At 35.6% G+C, this 22,478-nt stretch overlaps 1 protein-coding gene across 9 annotated transcripts in view; it reads right to left on the bottom strand.

The window, feature by feature from the left end:
• BTRC (beta-transducin repeat containing E3 ubiquitin protein ligase) overlaps window positions 1-22,478 on the bottom strand; it is a 191,103-nt gene that overhangs the window by 113,108 nt on the left and 55,517 nt on the right. For 5 of the 9 annotated variants that reach the window (XM_053668501.1, XM_037159411.2, XM_053668500.1 and 2 more), the window contains one exon: window positions 8,130-8,237. The exons of the other annotated variants lie outside the window; for them this stretch is intronic. In XM_053668501.1, coding sequence (XP_053524476.1) covers window positions 8,130-8,231 — 102 coding nt within the window. In that variant the 5' untranslated portion in view covers window positions 8,232-8,237. The remainder of the gene's footprint in view (window positions 1-8,129; window positions 8,238-22,478) is intronic. 9 annotated transcript variants of the gene reach the window in all.

Below are 22,478 nucleotides of genomic sequence, written 5' to 3'. Positions count from 1 at the left end.
TAGATAAAGGTGGGAGGTAGGGTGTAGGGGAGGATAGGTGTTTTTGTAGGGCTCTCAGGAAGGGAGAACAGAATATGCAAAGACAAGATGCATGAGAGAACACAGCACCTCAAGAGAACAGTAAATTTGAAATGGCTAAGAATGACATGAGAGCGGACTGGTAGTAAGCCGCTCACTTACATGAGCAGTAAACCAAGTTTAAACTTTGTTCAGTTTACAAACACCAGCAACTAACTGGCCATGAGATACAGTGACCAAAATCAATGTCACCAGCCAACAAATAAATCTAGGCAAGGATATATATTAGTCCTCCCTTATGCAAGGGGGATTTGTTCCAAGACTCCAGTGGACATATGAAACTGCAGGTATTGGCAAACCCTATGTGTGTCCTATTCATACATAACTACGATAAAGCTGAATTTATGTTAGGCACCATAAGAGATGAGCAATAACTAATAATAAAACAATTTTAACAATATACTGTAGTAAAAGTTATGTGGTCTCTCTCTCTCTCAAAATACATGGAATTTCCCACTTAATATTTTCAGACTGCAGTTGACCATGGGCAACTGAAACCACAGAAAGCAAAACCAAAGATGAGGGGGCACTACCACAGCTGAAATTTACAAAGTATTAGTACCAAAAAATAGTAATGTCTAGAAGAGTAATTTAAAAGATTTCCTTTCTTCTATTTCTCTGTATTTTCTACAATATTAAATGTTTAATTTTATATTTTATTAAAAATGGTAAAAAATATTTAAAACAAAACTGTATCTGGTTATGTCTTGTGTGTACATGCATAAACAGGTGCATAAGTCATTTCAGATCGAAGGAAACTAACGCATTGATAATTACCTTAAAGTGAAAAGATTATGTGACATACTTTCTTGTTTATATATTTATCAAGTAATTTACATATTTTGTAATAAACAATTAGTTTTACAAGCAGGAGAAAATGTGGATTTTTCCCCCCCACAAAACAAAAACATTTTGATTTGTCACTATATTCAAATGCCTAGTGTAAGGGGTGTAGGTGGGATAAACCAAGGTCAAATGTCAGTACATTTAACAAAAAAGAACTAAATTACATGAAAATTGTGCTATAGTGTGATTATTCATATACAATAAGGGGACTCATCAGCTAGATCTTGAAATGTATTTCTGTCATTGGATAATTTCCCTTATGGTATTGTTTTGTAATAAGATTTGAATGTTAATTTGCATTCAATGTGATAAACCGTATTTTCCTAAAACCTCAAATATAAAGTGAAGTTTTATATACATACATATATTTTGAATAATGCTTAAGTGTCGTAGTATTGCTCTGTTTTAATATTTTACTTAGTAGATGGCAAGATTTAGATTTGTAAATATTCTTGAACAATAAAACACATTATGTCTCCTGACATCTACCTTCAACAACTTTAACCTTTGACAAGGGACCCTGGCTAATGTTAAAATACTGTATGCTTCATTTAACTCAAGATTTCCTAAAAGTACTAGCTGTATCTGACACATAAAATATGTTAAGGTCATATAAATCTACTTATACTCTTACTGTTAAAATTTCTCTTCCCTTTCAATGTCTAAAGAAAATAAAAAAATCTTAATTATTTAGCTATTTTAAGCACTTTTTCTCTACTAATCATTGTCATTTAATTATTATAGAAGATCACTATTTGCTAAGGATGAGCAAATGATTCCAAAAAATACATCTACTGTTAATAAAGAGAAATTCTCTTAACCACTCATACACTTTCCAGGACAAACCAATGAAATGATGCAAGTAAAAATATGCATAGATTAAAACATACCCTACTAGAATCTATTTAAACAGTATTTTCAGCATCTTCTATGTCACTAGTTTAAAATGTGTGGTTTGAAATGTCAATAACCAGTTAAAGTGTTCCGATTTGCCATTTCTATCTGAGTTACTGAGAAAATCCAACAAATTCAACAACCCCGTGGCTCTTCCTGTTCTATTGTCACAAAACTGTGACTTCATAAAATGTTTCAAACTTACTAAAGGAATGCAATCATTTCAAGGGGGGGAAATGCCATGAAGCTAGTACTAAGTCACTTCCTTAAACTATTTGGCAATATTAGTAAAAATAAGTATTCCTACTGGGCTACCTACCTTGAAGAATTCCTTAACTTTTAAAAGTTAAAAGTTAAAAATAGACTTACTCTATGATCCACAATTCCACTCTTAGGTATTTATCCAAGACAAACAAAAACATGTGTCCAAAAGACTCATACAAACTGTATAAAGTAGCTTTTTCCATAGTAGACAAAAATGGAAACAATCCAAGTATCTATCCATACATGAACATTTGAACAGAAATTTATGTTCAAATAGATGAACAGATAAATTGTGATATGTAAATACAATGGAAGATAGCAATAAAAAGGAATTACTGATAAACACTACAAAATGGATAAATCTTAAAAACATTATGTTGAGCAAAAGAATGCAGACACAAAAAAATGTGTACTATAAGTGCATTTACCCGAAGTTCAAGAACAGGCAAAACTAATCTTTGGTGACAAATCAGAACAGTGATTGCATACGAGGAACAGGCACTCAGTGGATGGGGGTACAAACTAATCTTCTCAGATTATGAAAATGTTCTGTACTGTGAAAATGAGGTTACACAAATGTGTACATTTGTCAAACTCATCCACAGTACACTCAGAATCTGTGCATTTCACTGTATGTAAATTCTATTGTACACAAACAAAACTCTACATAATAAAATAAGACCCATGCTAGAGAGATAAAAATGTACTAAGATCGTTATAATTGCAGTTGTGGGAACAGGAAAGATTAGATTTAAATCCTGTATCTGCCAATTGGTCAACCAGCAGTACTGAGAGCCTAAGCATACGGAACCTGACAGAACAAATTTTGGACCATATAGAATAAAAATAGCATATAAGCCCGTTTCTTCCATCTTTTGCTACACAGACAAATGGCTTATCTCTCTGAAGAAAAAAAATAAACATTCATACTTATAGCAATGTTGGGAAAAGCAAAATTTCTCATCAACACCTGAACCAAGAGTAGGCTTCCCTATGCTGTAAGGTATGAAAAACATTAAGACTGTATTTAATAGGATACTGTTTTATACCAAGGTGAAAAAACAGTATTTTCTGAAAGCTAGTCTTCTGTACATTTTTCTAATAATATAAAAATCCAATAACCTTCCAGGCACTGTACTATGGACTTAACATATAAATCAACTGATTTAATCCTAACAACTCTGTCAGAGATCCTATTATCATCCCATTTTACTGAAAAGAAAACTGAGGCATTGAGAAGTCAAGTACTTGCCCAAGGTCATATCTAGATAGAACCAGGCCCAAATGTCAAGCACTCTGGTGCCAAAGCCCATGCTCTTACCTACGGCACCATACATTGGCCTCTGGGCTTCTTTTCAAAGATGTTTCTTAAGCATCTCTTTTCTGCCTATACCACACAATCTCACTCCTGCAATATAATTCAAGGACCACACACTCAAATTTATTCCTGAATTTTCCAGTAAAATCTCCAAATCAATCTTTCTTCAAATATACTCTAGAAGTAGCAACTTATAAGAGGACTCAACAAATGTTTAAAGATAAACATTTGTTGATTTGTGATTAAGACAAAATAGAGACCACCCTGACAGTGATGGTGAATTTGTTCAGAATTCTTTCCTACTGACCTTATATTCAAAATTGCTATAAACCAAATGAAAATTTGAATTTTTCTTGGTATCTTGGTTCCAAGTCAGATGATTTTAACTTGTACAATTAAAAAAAAAAACCCTCACCTGAGGATATGTTTATTAATTTTAGAAATGATGGGAGAAATGTCAAATAGTTGCCCCCAGTACACACCCCGACTAGGGACTGAAAGGCAACCTAGGTATGTGCCCTTACTGGGGATCAAACTCATTACCTTTTGGTGCACAGGATGATGCTCCAACCGAGTCACCCAGCCAGGGCTAACTTGTACAATTTTTAATTGCATATGATAATCTTTACCACTTATCTGATACAGTTCAAATCATCAGCATTTATTGAGCCCCAACTATGAAAAAGCACTCTACAGATAACCGTGGAAGTCAATGGATAAGTGTAAGAATTCTGCTTTCAAGGCATTTTCTAGCATATTTCTCATTATTACACTAGCATGTATTAAGGATCTGTAAGATTTCCCACCCCAACATTCCAGGGTGGGAAGAGGCTTTGGGTGGCAGTGTAATAGTATCTCCCTGTGGTTTAATTTGCATTTCCCTGATAACTAAAAATATAGAGCATCTTTTCATATGCTTATTTGCCACTTGTATATTTTTTGGTAATGTATCCATTCAATATTTTTGCCTACTAATTTCTCATTGTTTTACTGGATAGTTTATCTTATTATTATGTTGTAAGAGTTATTTATATATTCTGAATACAAGTCTCTTATCAGAAATATATTTTACAAATGTTTTCTCCCAGTCGGTGCCTTACCTGTTCATTTTCTAAAGTGTCTTTTGAAAAGCAGAAATTTGAAACTGTGATAAATCCAACTTTTCCTTGATTTAAGGTTCATATTTTTGTGTTTTATCAAAGAAATCTTTTGCCTAACCCAAAGTCACAATGATTTTTTTCCTTCCTCATTTTCTTGTTAGTTTTAAAATTTTAGCTCATATTTACAACTCTGACCTAGTTTGAGTTAGTTTTTATACGTGATGTAGTGTTAACAGTCAAGGGTCATTATTTTGCATTGAGATGACCAACTGTTCCAGAATGATTTGTTGAGAAGACCGAGAATGCATTTTAATATAACAGAGCACAATAATAAGCTCAGTGAGATGATTTCAGATTTTATGCAGCAACTCATCTTTTAGCAATTAGAACTACCTGAAAAGGGTATTAAAATACCTCTCCCTTTTCAAACTATCTGTGTGAAGCTGGATATTCTGCATATATTTCAACCAAACCACCACATCACAACAGACTGAATGCAGAAACAGAAATGAGAATCCAGCTGTCTTTTAGTAATCCAGACATTAAAGAGATTTATAAAAATGTAATTCAATTCCAGTCTTAATTTGTTTTAAAAAAGTTATTTTTCATAAAAGTATTTCATTTGCATGACCACATAATGGGTTTATCATAGCTATTTAAAATAAACTAGTGTTTAATTTTTTCTCAATTGTAATTTTTAATATAGTAAAATATCAACAGATTTAATCAACATAAACACAAGCACTCTGAGGTCCTCAATAATTTTTTTAAATCATCACCTGAGGACATGCTCATTGATTTTTTAAGAGAGAGGGGAAACAAGGGGGAGAGAGGGAGAGAAACATTGATGTAAAAAACACCATTTGGCCGCCTCCCACATGTGCCCAGACCTGGGACCACACCCACAACCTGGGCATGTGCCCCAACTGGGAATCAACCCATGATTTCTAGTTTATAAGAGGACACTCCAACCAACTGAGCCATACCAGTCAGGGGCAGGGTCCTCAATAATTTTAAGAATGCAAATCCTGAGACCAAATAAAACTGACACCATCTCTCTCTTCAATTACTGAAATTAGCCTTATTATAGCTAGAGTAATACATCTAAATGCATATACATCAAACTTGTGTTCAAATCCTTTCTACAGCTCACTGCTCTTCTTAGCATTAAGACCAGTCCTGCATGATCAAGAATCTCCATTCTCTTCATTCTCTGATACAAGTCTTTTTTAGTAGAGTCCTTAAATGCACCAACCTCCACCTGTCCACAGGGCCTTTGCACTGACTCTTCCTGAGGTCTCATTAATTCCTATTCGAACACTGATTAACTGATCTTCCTTACCCCCACACCCTCAGGTAAGATCAGGTTCCTCTTTAATATATTCTTATGGCTCCCTGCACATTTTCTTCATAGATTTATCAGTTTGGGAGATTAGACTTTTGGGATTATGTAATTTATTAGCTCTCCCAAGTAAAACATAAGTATAATATTCCCGTATACAAAACTATTAAATAAAATTCTGCTATGTGTTACAGTATTTTTACAAGATCAACACTTTTCATCAGATCCTCAAAGGAGTCCATAACCCATGTGTACTGAAAAATTCACCTTATCCAAAATGAGTTCTGGCCTTCGCTCTTGGCTACTGGGAGGTGATATCTAGGCCTGGAAGTTCTTACCTAACAGGAGTGCCTCTGTGTGCCTGGGGCCTTTAGCCACCAGACAAGTGTGATTCAAGATGGGGGCTTTAGCAGTTCCAATCCTGAGAGGAAATGGAGACTAAAAGCGTTAGTGTGACTGACAGGAAGGGCTAGAGATAAAGGTCACTACTCGGGGACAGTTTGTAATTCAGTCCCAATAGAAACTCTAGACACCAGAGGCTTGGGTGAGTTTCCCTGGTTGGCAATACCCAACGTATTTTTTCACACACTGTGGCCCAAAAGCAGAAATGCCATCCATGACTCTATGGGGAGAGGATGACAGAAAGTTCTACACTTGGACCCTTCCGGGTTCTGCTCTGTGTGTCTCTTCCTTCGGCTAATTTTAACCTGCACCCTCTTCCTACAATAAAATATGAATATAATAGCTTTCACTGAATTCGGTGAGTCTTTTCTGGTGAATTATCAAACCTGAAAGTGGTGTGGGGGCTCTTAAACTTGCAACTGGTTTCTCAACTTATCAGTTGAGACTTACCAGTTTTAGTTAAACTCATTGCAAGCAAAAAATGAAAAGGTTAAAAACCAATAAGCTAGACTGTGAGTTCGTTGAGAGCAGAAATTTTATCAATACAATACATAGTAAAAAAATATTTTACACAAATTGATATTCTCAGGATATCAATATTCTCTAACAATAGCAATGATGCTAATGATGATGAAGATGATAAAAACACCAACCATTTACTGCATGTCCTCACTATAGTCTCCATTTACAGATGAGGAACATGAGGATTAAATGACTTGCTCAAGATAATACCACTAGCCACAGCGTGTAAGCCCTAATTTAATTAATTTTAAAGCCTACACACTTTACTATAATGTACCTCATAACGTGAGCAAAGGAAGCTTAACAGTATATTTTGCAAAGGACAACAGAAATATCAGCATTATCATGATTAAAGACTAGCAACTGTTAGCACTGATCAGGAATGTGGAATACTTAAGTTCCTTTCTTTTAACTAAGAGTCACAAGCATTCTAATGCTTGCTTACCTACTCATCTTTGAAATTCTTCTAAATGAAAAAAGTTACATAGGTTAAAAATAAGTTTAAAAAATGAACTTTTTGTGTATTACTATGAAATGCTAAACACAAATTCCAAAAACTGGAGGTGGACAGATAATACTTCTGCCAAAAAAAAAAAAATCCCCACCAGGGAGAGGCAACCACACATTGATGTTTCTCTCCTTCTTCCTTCTCCCTCCTTTCCCCTCCCCCTTGCTAAAAATAAATAAATAAAACTTTAAATTTGACCTGTGATCAGTGGGACAAATGACCTCGAGGAAAGGCTGAAAAGAAGTAAAACCTGTCGGTCCATGCAAGAGTAGCCTGACTGTCTCAAGCTGAACACTGAATTCAAAGGTCTCAAAGGCCTTTCTACCTTGAAACTAGACCTGGTTTAGTTAAGCAACATATAATTAAGCAGTTATTACTTCCCAAAAAAGATTTTATATATATAAACCAGCAGATACTCTGCCAGAGCACTTTATACTTTTAGTGATCATAAGAAAAACATAAAAAGGTATTGAAGTAACTGGCTGTGATTAATTACATTAATTGGCTTTATGTAGGTCCAGAGCAAACATTACATATTGAATGCTATTTGTTGTGATTACTTTAAAATTCACTATTGTACTTCTACTAGATATGAAAACAAACTGTCCAGTTGTGCTATCTCAATTTTGGCAAACCAATCATGAAAGAGAAATGTCTTAAGAGTGGATCAGTCTGGATCTACATTAGAAATTAATCATTAAAGGAGTACTGAGTGATGTGATATACAGACAATATGGAGGAAAAAAGGTGAACATAAGTAAAGCATGAAAAAGGAGGGAAACACTCATAAATTAGACACACACACACACACACACACTAAAGCCCGCAAATAACGCACAGAGACAGAGAAAGTACCTGGAAAGCTGTGAGTGCGCCAGTCCCTGGGTTATACAGGCATCGCAGCGAAGGCATGCTGTCCGCCAGGCTGGAGCAGCCCAGCCACAGAGACCTGGGCATAGAGCACTGCAGAGAGAGGACAACTATGAGATGGGACAGTATGAGACAGGATGGTACAGATTACAGGAATTTTCAAGGCTTGGCTGAATGCAATATTCCAGTTGTAGCTGCCCTTTATGATAGAAGTATATTCAAGAAACACACTACTCATTAGTTCTAACCCCAGAGAGAGACTCAAATGAGGCACTAATGCCCAAAAAACAAGGGGGAAAACGTTAAGTACAATGCTAAATATATTTAGTAAAAAGTTTTGTCCCTTTTCTATGTATGTATCTAAAAGAAATCCACTTCTTAATCCAATTAATCAATTTTCCCCCTCTATGCACCTCGACTCATCTCCTATAAACTCACCACAGGGTGATATAGGTGCAGACCAAACAGAAAAAGAAATAGTTCACGTTAGCATTTCAATGGTAAATTAGAAAACAAAATACCACAGGAAAGTTAAAAGTATTTTTTTAGAAGGTAGGAAGAAGGAAAAGTATTATACCCCTACAGCTTTGACAGCAACTAACTCTGCACAGTTTGCATATGTTTTATGTATCTTGTTAGTCTGCCATTCATTAACCAAAATGCATAGTTACCATAGCAGCTGCTTCTTCATCTTTCCAGATGGATTAAAGGGGAGGGGGGAGGGCAAGAAACAACCCAAACAGAAGGGAAAACAGCAACAAAGGAGAAACGGAGAAAAAAAGAGGAAAAGAGAACCCCAAATGCTGCTAGTTAAACTTTCTCAGCAAACAAGTATGTGTGAATGTGTGTGTGTGTGTGTGTGTGTGTGTATATATATATATATATATATATATACACGTTATCTATATATAGTGTATTCAGTAGCAAAATACGGTAGAATTTTTGATTTCTAGTAATATTGACTAAACAATGTTAGTGTTATTGCTCCTATAGCTTTATAAAATACTTTATCTTTTACAAGCAGTTTTATATTCTTTGAGTTTCCTTAAAAATATCCCAGGTTGAAGTTTTGTTCATCCACTTGGGTACTATTACAGCCTAATAATACTTAAAAAATTAAATACCTGATAATAGCACATATAAAAACAGGAATACATATTTTAAACTATAGCAGTCAATGCACATAACACTAAACTTTATAAGCTAGGAAATATTAAACATCATTATGGAACTTTTTTCTTTTTAAAATACTCTAGTTATAAGAATTAATATTAGGAAACAAGATATGATATTCACTGATCACACTATCTATAACTGATACAAGAATAATAAGGACACCAAAAAGTGATCTGATCTAGACCCCTGCTTTCGGATCATTATTTCCTCATTTTATAGTTAAGGTGATTGATGCCCAGGAAAAATTAAGTATTTATCTATGATCATGAATTTAGAAAGCAGAGAGGTAGGAAAGTAGAATCCTGGCCTATTACTTCTTAGTGAAGAACTCTTCCTCCTGACTCCATCCACCCCTAGGTCATAAAGAGTGGAGACATCAGACTTCAAAGAAGGGCACCTGCTAAAGATATCACTGGATAACACTCCAAACAAAACAGCTAAACCGCTCTGAACTCCCACAACAAGCTCCTAACTCTGTTCATTGTTTCCAATTATTTCTTCACCGCAAGCTATAATCCATTTTACAAACAGCAACTAAATAGAATAATTGTGTTCACTCTGTTATCATGTCACTCTCATCAATAATTCATAATGGCTCCCTCCCTGTACCTATTGTATGAAATCCAAGCACTCGATTAATCTGACCTTTCCCCACTGCCTATATTAACTCACCTCTGTGCTTCCTATTGGCCTACCACTCTAGCTAACTGACCACCTTGAAAATTTTTTCAAAAACCCACCTTACCCCCATATCTTTGACTGGGAAGCACCAAGTTCTTCGCTAAAATAAATTCTATAAGTAAATGAGATTAAATATTTCTAAGTAATGTTTTAGTCATTTATTTAACAAGTATTTATTAAGCATCTTCCTTGTGCTAGACAGTGTTCTGGGCACTGGGGATAGAACAATGAACAAAAAAGACAAAAGTCCTTTACACTCAAGTGATACTCTCGCAACCTTAAATTCTTTCATATTTAAAATATTTAATGTAAAAAAAACTCATTGTTAGTGAATTTCTCTCACTGTTCATAAGAGACAATGTGCACATTATTAAGCAATTGGTTCTGTGTGCCAGACAGAAGAAAGTCTCATTGTGAAGCAGAGAATGAATCTGAGAAAAGTGGAAGAGGAAGAAGAGTATACAAAAAGGGAGAACAAAAATACAGAAGAGTAAAACGGAAATAATGGGGAACAAAAGGAATAAGCACTGGAAGGTAGCTAGCTTGTCACTTCTCCCCACTCCCTTCTCAAAAGGATGATGGCTCAAACACTTTCAGCTACACTAAAGCCACTTGCTTGTTCTCATCTTTATTAAAATATGCATATTTACTTGTATTTATGAATGGTCCTTTAAGTTTTTAAGTCATTCCTCTTTTGAATGTTTGTTGCCTTCATTTTATATTAGATCCTGTATTATTTTTACAGTATGTATAATACTTGCTTAATTATCATCTGACTTTCCTTTTGTAACTCACTCTAATCTTCCTCCATCACACATCCTATCTTCCATCAAAACTCCTAACAACTAAGAATTTGAAAGGGCTTTACCCTATCCCCTTAAACTAAAATTTCAAATTAAAATTATAATCGTTAATGAGCCACATACACCCAGGAAAGCCACTAGATATACTGGTGTGATTTCTAAAATGGCATTAACTTGTAAATACCACACAGAGGATGCATTCACGATTATTACAAGACAATTGGTGTGGGTATGAAAACTGCACTTGAATATAGTCAGATCTGCACATTATCGTAAGATTTTACATATTATAGCTCAATTTAATAACCAATTTTCAAATTGGTTTGTATTGTTAACAATTAATCTCACCCATACTAGTAAATGCCACTTAAAAACACTGAGGAAAAAATATAATTACAAAATTAATGGAATAAGCTATAACTTCTACTTCTTTTTCCCTTCTAAATTCACATTTAGAAGCATTTTCTACAGAAGAGGAAAAATCAAAGGAAATTTGGACAATAAGTTAACAGTAGAAAGGATTGCCATTTTGGCTACTATTCTTATGTATTCCAAATACAGGGTGGGGTGAAAGTTAGGTTTACAGTTGTTCTATGGGAAAATGATATAATAATTAATAATGAAATATACGAGAATAAACTCTGTGTTTCAAGTACTACTAACTGTAAGCCTACTTTGCCCTACTCTGTATTTCAGAAATTGGCCATACTGAATGGTCAATTTCTAAAAAAAAAAAAAAATATATATATATATAAAATTTTCTGTCCTTCAAATCTTAATAAATAATCCCCTTTAAAGTACCCAAAAGCACATGCAATTTTCTACTTAAACTTCTGGGCTGCAAGTTTGTTTCTCCCTGCAAGTTATATTTAAATTTCTAAGATTTTCTTTATGAACTTAAAAAAATATTTTTCATTAAAAAAGTAGGTTCTAAACTAAGCTGCAATCCAGCAGCTACATCCTCACATTTAAATATTTAACTTTTACTAACTGTTAAAGAACTTGTGAGTTCTTTACATGTTTCTTCTATGCAACTCAAAAGCTCCCACAAAGTATGGATCATACATGTACCTCCATGCCAGCTACCCTCAGCACATACTGGCTTCTTCAGCTTACTTCCTGCTTAACTTCATCCCAATTAACTCTCCTTTGCAATATCAAAGAAAGTTGAAAACTATAATAATGTATTATATCTGAAATTTGTTATCCAATTGAATGAATTTACCAGCTTTTGAAAAAGCATACGCAGCATTTTTTTTTAATCTGGAGTTTGTTTTCCACTACTTGAAAGAATGAGAAAGAGAAATTGAAATGCTGCAACAAGGTCCTCCAGTGCTTCAAGAATATACTGTGGTCTGTCCAGAAAGTGTCCAGCCATGCAGTATGAAAAATAGAGACATTTATTGAAGAAGATACAAAATACAAAAAACACTGTGCATAGGACAATGATGCCTCAGTCCCCTTCAAAGTAGGCACCTTGGGACCTCACACAGTTCTCCCAATTGCCATCAGCTGCCCTGTCCTATTTTCCTGAATCTCATCAACTATATGAAACCTCTTCCCTTTCAAAGGAGATTTCAGTTTTGGGAAAAGCCAGAAATCACAGCGCACCAAATCTTGGCTGTAGTGGGATTGAGTCACAAGAGTGATTTGATGTTTCCTCAAAAAATTCTGCAGGAGACCTGATACCTGAGCAAGTATGTTGTGATGAAGCTGCCAATCACCTGTTGCCCACAGCTGTGGCCTTCTGAATCATCCGAATAGTGTCCATGGAGGACTGTTCAAGCCTAATACAAAATGTGATGCAAATTCATTGCTCTACTCACTGTCATTTTGAATGCAAATGCTATGGCCACACAATGCACATGCTCACTCAAGGGTATCCGCCACCGCCACTCACTGGTACAGTGAGGTCGCCATTGTTCACACATGCACATTCTGGTCCACTCTCAGTTGGCTGCCGGGTTACACCAATGTCACCCAAACTGCTTCTCATTATATTAAAAATGGTTGGACTTTTTCCAGACAGACCTCATATAGTATCTAGTGCCCATCAGGTTCAAGCACACAAACTCATTTACACAGAGAACATTAAAATCCTAGACTCCTCCCCACTCCTTGGCTGCCAGGAAAGAAGTCACAGATTCTCTTCACTGACAGAGGCCCCTACAAACAAAGGGCTGGTCTCAGCGTTTACTAGATGAAAGCTGAATGACAAAATCTCTTAAAATCAGGTCCCTGTTGGTCAACTTCTAAGAGTAACAGAAGCTGTAATAATCAATTATAAAAAGATTGCTACACTGAGAATTTATGTATTTAAGTCATAGAAAAGAAGAATTCCCCTTTCTCTACTATATCAACTAAAAAATTCAGGCCAAGAGAACTACAGTATTCCATAAGCCATGTGTTACATTCCAGCTTTACCTATACAAATTGGGACTGTATACAATGACTGCCTCTTACGAATGCCAATTTAGTTCACTCACGTCAAAAATGAAACTCCCACATGTCATATAGGATAATCATATCTGCCTAGCCTTGTTGTACAGGTTGTGGCACAATTAAAATCAGAGATCTAAAAATTTCAAATACAAAAGAAAAAATATCAAGTGTCATCATTACCAAGAGCAGGCTTTCCATGAATGCCACTTACATTTCAAAATGTTCTGGGAAGCCATTATGAATTACAGACCATTTATGGAATCAATAAACCATTCATCAATCAAATTTATTTTTTCTTTAAAAAATGTTACTGAATTAATTGGGGTGACACTGGTTAGTAACATTATATAGGTTTCAGGTGTACAATTCTATAATACATCATCTGTATATTGTATTGTGTGTTCAAGACCCAAAGTCAAGCCCCCTTCCATCACCATTTTATTGCCCCTTTACCCTCTTCTACCTCCTCCCACCACCCTTCACCAATCAAACTTACTGTTCTTTACCAGAATGGACACAGGGAGAGTACAAAGACAGAACCAAAACTGATCAGGCGAAAACTGTTTGCCATATATCATGCTAGATTCTTTCAATACATTATTTCACTTAATCATAACAACCCTGTCAAAGGGTCACCAGTATTTTCACTTTAATAGGAAAGTAAACTTAAGGTCAGAAAAGTTACAGTGACCAAAAGGCGATGGCAGAAATAAGACCCTGGCGTGATCTCTCAAAATCCATAGACTCATCATTACCAAGACCTGTTCTCAAGCAGTTTTCACTCTACTTTAGGGCAATAAATTAACTAAAACAAATAGTAACTACAAGGAAAAGCACTAAACTGTGTTAGACAATAGCTGCTACAAAAATTTAGTTAAAATTTTAAAATTTTTGAAAAGTTCAGACATTGGCTTTAATTTATTGTAGAATTTATTGCTGTATATAACTAAATATGTATTTACCTCCTCTACCAGACTGTATTCCTCAGAGATAAGAGTCATAGCTCGGCTTTTTGAAAATCTCCAGTATCTGGTCATAGTAGATGCTCAATAAATGTGTGCTTAAAAGTAAGAGATCAGCAAGAACTACATATCAAAGAGAAGAAAGAATTTCTTGATTCATGGAATAGTGAGAAACCTGGCAAAACAACATTAGTTACTTTATTGATATTACTAGATCGGAAGGTATCTGCAATAGACAAAGCTTTCATAATTCAATATCTTACTCACTTGTAAAGCAATGTAGAGTATGGTAGGTAAGATCCAAAGATGTTAAATAAATTACTAAAAGTTGATGGGTACCTAGCAAGTGGTAAAGATGAGATTCAAAAATAGATATTCTAAAGACCTTGGATAATGTGATGTAAAAGTGGCAATTAAAAAGTCAGATATTGGAGTGACCTCATTTATTAAGAAATGTGGAGCCAAGCCCTGGCTGGTGTAGCTCAGTAGATTGAGCACAGGCCTGCGAACCAGAGGATCGAGGTTTGATTCCCAGTCAGGGCATATTCCTGGATTGCAAACCGGTTCCCTGCAGGCCAGTTCCCAGCAGGGGATGCACGAAAGGCAACCATACATTGATGTTTCTCTCCCTCTCTCCTTCCCTTCCCCTCTAAAGATAAATAAATAAAAATCTTTAAAAAAAATAAATAAAAGAAATGTGGAGCCAAAGGTTGTTTAGAGACACTAGACTGACTACAGAAACTAAAGAAAAGGGCTGTTGTAATCATCAAAGTAATGAATGGCATGGAGAAGACAAGTGAACATCCAAACAAGGACCAACATAATTTAACGTGTGACTGTAAGGAAAGAAGGCGGATGAGTCAGAAAGAACTCCCAAGGTTTCAAACTTGAATGGCTAGAGGAATGGTGGAAGCACTAACTTATCTCCCTTCCTACTTGAACAGCTCAGCTCAACAACCATTAAATGAATATAGACTAAGTAGGCATCAAGCTGAATGGCAGAAGTAGCCATTCTGGTGGTGTGAGAAAAGTGTCCTTGAAAGGGAAAAGGCCTTACATACAGTTTTGAAGTCCAGGTAGGATAAAGGGGAAAAATCTGCATGTGAGGGGAAGCCTGGAATGGGGTGCTACAGCTCTAGCGGAAGACTTCCACCTAGGGGACTAGAGTGGTAGTGAGAGGGACGATGGAGGGTGTCTGTGGGATGGGGCAGAGCAGTGCAGGAAGTCAGAGTAGTGAGGGTTCCCAAAGTAGGCAGAAGACATTCGTTCAGAATGGAGGGAGACTGGCCCAGCACCGAGTTGTACACCCATTTGGGAGAGGAGGGGAGAAGGGGTAGCCCAGCACAAGTAGTCAAATCAAAAGGAAAGAAAGCATCCATGCAGAGTATGAGGTGGGAAATGAAAACTGTCAGCAACAGGAGATGAGTTATACAGGAGGATTAAATAAAGGAGTAGATCAAACATTGAGGATACTGAGAGCAAGTTTTCTCATAATCAGAGAAAGAGTTACAGATACAGAAAGGAAGAAAACTAGAATGAATACTATGCTGTTTAAAATTAAAGATATTGTGAAATCAAAGCTTACTGCATATATATGTGCATATATATGTATATATGTATGTGTATACATGTATATATATGTGTGTATGTATATATAGAGAGAGAGGGAGAGAGAGAAATCTGTAGGTAAATGACATACACACATACATTACAAACACCTCTATCAATAAGATGACCTGGTAATAGTAACACCGTGGTAGCAGTGAGTACATTTAATGATTCAAAATCACTCTCCAGGCACTGGCTAGTATGGCTCAGTTGGTTAAAGCATCGTCCCATGAACTGAAAAGGTGCCAGTTCAATTCCTGGTCAGGGCACAATGACTTGGTTGCAGGTTTGGTCCCCAGTTGGGGCATATGAGAGGCAACCAACTGATGTCCGTTACCCTCTCTCTAAAATCAGTAAGCACTTCCTTGGGTAAATATATATATTTTTTAATCATTCTTGACTAACAGAGTACCAGAGTAATGGCTGGTTCCAGGGCTCACACAGGGAAAACTTAAGATAAGCTTAGAATACCTCCTTGGGGTACTCAAAGAATAATGGAGAGCCATGGCAAGATAACACATGGGCCAATGTGACAAGCTCTCACAGGCTAAATCAAAACAAATAATGATAATAACAGACTGTAATAGTGGCAGGCAAACTCTAACATGCCCCTCCAATGAACACCATCTCCTGGTACTCATAACCTGTGTGTACTCGCGCCCCCTTGCATCTAGGTTACATTAAATCATAACTTTCACCTTGCTAATAGGCTCCATTACCTTCTTGTCTTGCATGTTTTTATAAAGCAAGCAGTCATATGGAAGGTCCATGTGGCAAGGAACTGAGGGTAGCCTCTAGCCAATACCTATCTAGGAACTTAGGTTCTCAGTCCAACAGCCCTTGAGGAAAAGGTATTCTGCCAAAAACAATGTACACTTGGAAGTGGATCTTCCCCAATCAAGCCTTCAAATGAGACCTCAGCCCTGTGAGAGATCTTAAAAAAGGGGTACCTGGGTTAGCCATGGCCAGACTCCAGACCCAAAGAAACTGTGAGATAATGAATGAGTATTGTATATTATTATAAGCCACTAAATTTGTGGTATATTGGTATGCAGCAAAAGATAATAAAATAAACCACTAAATAAAATTAAAAATCCATCACTCTGTCAATGATATAAACTGGAAGTTTGATAAGAAATATGATATTGAAGAGTCCCAAAAATATATCTCCACACTTATTACAAAGAAGAAAACAGTTAACTTTACAATGTAAAAACTTGGGTGACATCTTAATCAAGTGATCAACATCAATATTGCCAATGACAAACACATTAAAGTCATGTGACGTGACAGAATGCAGTAAGAATACAGCATCACCTCTGTGATACTTCTGCCAAAAATACATAACCTGTACCTAATCATAAGAAAACATCAGAAAACCCCACACTGAAAGCAATCTACAAAATAACTGGCCTACAATCCTAAAAAAAATGGTCAATGTCATGAAAGTTAAGGAAAGACTGAATAACTATCCCAGACTGAAGGAGACTAAAGGGAGATGTAATAACTAATAGCAACGTGTGGCTCTGGGCCAGGGCCTTTTGTTACAGAGGACATTTACTGGGACAGCTAGAAAAACTTGAATGAGGTCTATGGGTTACTTGGCAGTCATGTATCAATATTTTCTCATTCTGATGGTTGTTACTGATTTGTGTAGGAGAATGTTCTTGTTTGAAGGAATACACACCAAAGACTTCAAGAATGACGACACATCATGAAGTGCGTTACTCTCAAAAGATTTTTGGAAACAATGTTATCTGTATTTCATTTGCACCTTTTCTATAAGCTTGAGAATATTTAAAGTAATGTAAAAATTAATGAAAATATATACTGGGATTTTGCTTTTCACTATGATGTAATTGTTATCTGATTAAATTTCATGCAGATGGGAGGGAGGTGGGGAGCAGGGAGGTGGGGAGTGGGGCGGTGGGCTGGGATGGGAGTAAAAAAAGAAAACTGTACTTGAACAATAATTAAATAAATTTTTTAAAAATTTTCATGCAGAAAAAGAAAACTATAGAAAATTAGTAAAATACAGAAAACTATTTGAAAGCATCAGAGGACTCCTAATACAGCCAAAACTTTAGGGGCCAAAATTCTGGGCAGGGGCTAAATGTATTGAGGTAAATCTGAAAGTCTACACCCAATTCCCCCATGAAGGATTTGCTCGCTCTTTAATTTTGCATGCACAGAGTCAGATGTTGAACAATCAAGTGTAAAGCGTATTTCAGCAATTTCCTGCTGCTTAAGAGTCAAAAATTGGGAGTAGAGAGCCCATCAAGAACAAGGTACCATGATTTTTTTTAAAGAGTTTATTTATTTATTTCCAGAGAGATAGGAGTGAAAAAGAGAGACAAACATCAATGTGTGGTTGCCTCTTGTGTGCCTCCTACCGGGGGCCCAGCCCACAACCCAGGCATGTGCCCTAACTGGGAATTGAACCAGTGACCCTTTCATTTGCAGGTCGGCACTCGATCCATTGAGCCACACCGGCCAGGGCAGGTACCTGATTTATTAAAAAGGGGAGGCAGCTTTCAGTTGATACCATGGAAGAACACCAGAAATAGAGTAACCTCAATCAAACAAAAGGGATGTGCACATGAAAAGAATATTGTCTTCTCTGAAGGGGGTTATCTTCCAGAGTCTCTACCACTTGCATTAAAAACAGTGTAGCATACAATAAAAAATTATCAACAGTTCAAGGAAAAGGGATCAAATGCCCCTAAAACAGAAAAGAAAAACAATAAAAACAGACCACCAAATAGCCAGTAGGTAGAAATAATCCAAGAGTCTATCAATGGATAAATAAAATGTGAGAGATGTGTACGTGTACATAATGGAATATTACTCAGCCTTAAAAAGGGAAGAAACTCTGAGATATATTACAATATGTATGAACCTTGAGGACATTAGGCTAAATTAAATATCAGTAACAAAAAGACAAATACTCTATGATTCCACTTATATTAGGTACTGACAGTAATCAAATTCAGAAAGAACAGTGGTTACCAGTGGTGTGGAGGTGGGGGTAGTGGGGACAATAAGAATGGGGAGTATAATGGGTAGAAAGTTTCAGTTTTGCAAGATGAAAAGTTCTGGAGATGGGTTACACTACAACGTGAATGTAAAACTACTAAAATGTACACATAAAAATGATTAAGATGGTTGTAGTTGGTATGGCTCATTTGGTTAGAGTGTCATCATGTGCAGACTGAAGGGTTGTGGGTTCAATTACTAGTCAGGGAACATATCCAGGTTACAGTTCAATCCTCAGTCGGGCCTCATGTGAAAAGGAAGCCAACTGATTTTCTATCTCACATCGGTATTTCTCTTTCTTGCTCTCTCTTCCCCCATCCCCCTTTCCTCTCTCTGTAAAAGCAATGAAAAATTGTCCTTGGTTGAGGATAAATATGTATATATATGAGGATACATATAAAAAAGAATGGTTATACATAAAAGAATAGATATATAAACTATTGGCTGAAAGACAATAAAATACAAATACTGAGTAATGTAACATTCACAATGTGTAAATTTAAAATTACTAGATAAAAAACAATAAAATGTGACCCATAATCAGGAGGAATATCAGTTAGCAGAAACAATCAGGAAATGACAGAGATGATGAAATTAACAGACCAAAACATTAAAATAGCTATTAGGACAGGAAGATAGTATAGAGAACTGTAGGATACGAAAAATAATAAATGAAATAAAACTTCCAGAAAAAAAGAAACAGTCTGAAATAATAATTTTCTGAGGTGAGATTAATAGTTGAGTAAACACTTAAAAAAAAAAAGATCAGTGAACTTAAAGAAATAACAATACATGAAATAAATAACTAAAAGAAAAAACTGGAAATAAACTGAGCAATGCCTCAGTGACCTAATAATCAAGTGGTCCAACCTATGTATAACTGGTATGCCATTAAAAAATCAGGGGGTGAGGGTTGGGAGGAAGCATAAAATATATTTGGAAAATATGTTTTCAAATACATTTGGAAAATGATAATACAATCTATACAAAAATATGATAAGTGTCATGAATATAAATATGCAGGTAAATATTTTTAAATCATTCTCACTTTAAAATTTATTTTGAAAGAAATAAACAACTTAAGCAAAAATAACAAAGATTTATGATATTCATAATATATTTGAAAACAAAACATATCAAAATAACAACACAGAGATACAAGGAGAAAATGGAAATACATTTTATGTGAAGTAAAATATTATTTCAAGGATTACAGTAAGTTAAAGATATATATTGTTCTGCAAATCATATATCTGATAAGGATCTCATATCCAGAATATACATATATATATATATATATATATATATATATATATATATATATATATATATAAAGAACTTTACAACTCAACAACAAAATGATCCAATTAATAAATAGGAAAAGAACTTGAATAGACATGTCTCTAAAGAAGACATAGAAATGGACTGTAGGCACATTAAAAGGGTGCTCAACCTCATTAGTTATTAGGGAAATGAAAATCAAAACCACAAAGAGGTGCCCTTCACACCCATTAGGATAGCAATTAAGAAAAAACCAAAACCAAAAAAGAGTCATACAGATATTTTAGGAGAGAAACATGTCAGGAGATGTAGACAGACTACAAGGAGCTTTACCATCAAAGTCCTATCCAATCTCAAAAGCATTTGAAGCTACTAAAAAGTGTAACAAAAAGGGCTGTAGTGAGGATGTAGAGAAAATAAATTGTAGTGAGGATATGGAGGTAAGGTTCAGCAACTTCAGGTAATAACTTGATTGTCCTTCAAAAGCACAGAATTACCTACCATGTGACCACTTCTAGCAATTCCACTCCTGGAGATAGTCCCAAAAGAACTGAAAATAGGTGACCCAACAAATATATGTACATATGTTCACAACAGCCTTATTCACAATAACTAAAAAGTAGAAACAACCTAAATGTTCACCAACAAATGAATTGTGGTATATATATACTATAGAATATTTTCAGCCATAAATATTAATGAAGTACTGATACAAGCAACATGGATGAACCCCCAAAACATGCTGTGTGAAAAAAAAGACATAAAAGGTCACTTACTGTATTGTTCTATTTATATATAAAATACCAAGAATAGTGAATGAAAATTGGTGACTTTCAGGGCCTGGAAGGGGAGCGGAATGGAGAGAAATTATTTAATAAATAAGAACTTTTATTTGGAGTAATAGAAACGTTTTAGAATTAGATTAAAGGTGATGATTATACAACATTGTGACTATACTAAATCATTCACTTTATTTTTTTTAATTTTATTTATTTATTTATTTTTAGAGAGACACGAAGGAAGGGAGAATGAAAGGGAGAGAAACATCAGTGTGTGGTTGCCTCTCACACGCCCCAACTGGAAAGCTGACCCGTAACCCAGGCACGTGCCCTGACTGGGAATTGAACCAGCAACCCTTTGGTTCACAGGCCAGCACTGAATCCATGAAGCTACACCAGCCAGGGCTAAATCATTCACTTTAAAATGGTTAATTTTATGTCAAGTGAATTTCACCCAATAAATATTTTTAAAGGCATATTGTACTCTCTAGAACAACCATTTAAACAAAACAAAACAAAACAAAGGTACCTAATAAGCCAACAGAGCAGATAAAATGGAATACTAAAAAATAACCCAAAAGAGGGCAGGAAAATTTAAAACAAAAGAAGAAAAGAGAAGATGGGGCCAACAGAAACAAAATGGTAAGTTTAAACTTAACCATACTAAATATAAATTATCTAAAACTACATTTTCTAATAAAGTGATCACTAATCACATGCAGATACTGAGCATGCTAGTCCAGATTGAGATGTGCTTAACTGTGAAATCACATTGGATTCTGAAGACTCAATAAAAATAAAATAAAATATCTCAATAACTTTATATAGATTACATGTTTAAATGATACTTAAAATATACTGGATTAAATAAAAAGCACTGTAATTTTTCAGGTTTCTTTTTACTTATATAATGTGGCTATAAAATAATTTTAAATATATGTACAGTGCTTGGTTAGAATCTGTAGCTAACATTTCTGTTGGACAGCACAAGTCCAAACACTGGAAGATAGATTGTTAGGCTGAATTGAAAAGCAAGACACATCTATATATTAATGTATACAGATAAATTAAAAGTAAAAACTTGAGGACTTTTGGCCAAGATGGAAATGTAGATAGACATGCTTCACTTCCTTGCACAACAATAAGAAGGACAGCAAAGTATCTAAAAAGAAAAAACAACCAGAACTGCCTGAAAATCAATCTGTATGGAGGTCTGACAACCAAGGAGTTAAAGAAGAAATATTCATCCAGATGGGTAGGAGGAGCAGAGACAAGCAGCCTGGCAGAGAGGACCACAGTGAGGCAGCGGCTGCTGTGAAATGGACGGTCCCATGTTCACTTGTGGGAGGGACAACTGGGGAGCAAGCAATCCCAGCCCCAGGCCAGACGGTGTAGCCCAGGCTTCCTATGCCAGGAAAATAAAGCCCACAACATCTGGATGTAACAACCAGTGGGTGATGCCATGGAAGAAACCTGGTGTCTCAGGAGTCTGTTTAAAGGGTCCACAGGGTCCTAGAATGTACACAAACCCACCAACTTGTGAAATCAGCACCAGGGTAGCAGCTA

Source organism: Artibeus jamaicensis, unplaced genomic scaffold, assembly GCF_021234435.1.
Source record: "Artibeus jamaicensis isolate MK-2021 breed Jamaican fruit bat unplaced genomic scaffold, CSHL_Jam_final contig_490, whole genome shotgun sequence".
Lineage (NCBI taxonomy): Eukaryota > Metazoa > Chordata > Mammalia > Chiroptera > Phyllostomidae > Artibeus > Artibeus jamaicensis.
Note: the sequence above shows the minus strand (reverse complement) of the source record. Positions and strands in the feature narration are given on the sequence as shown.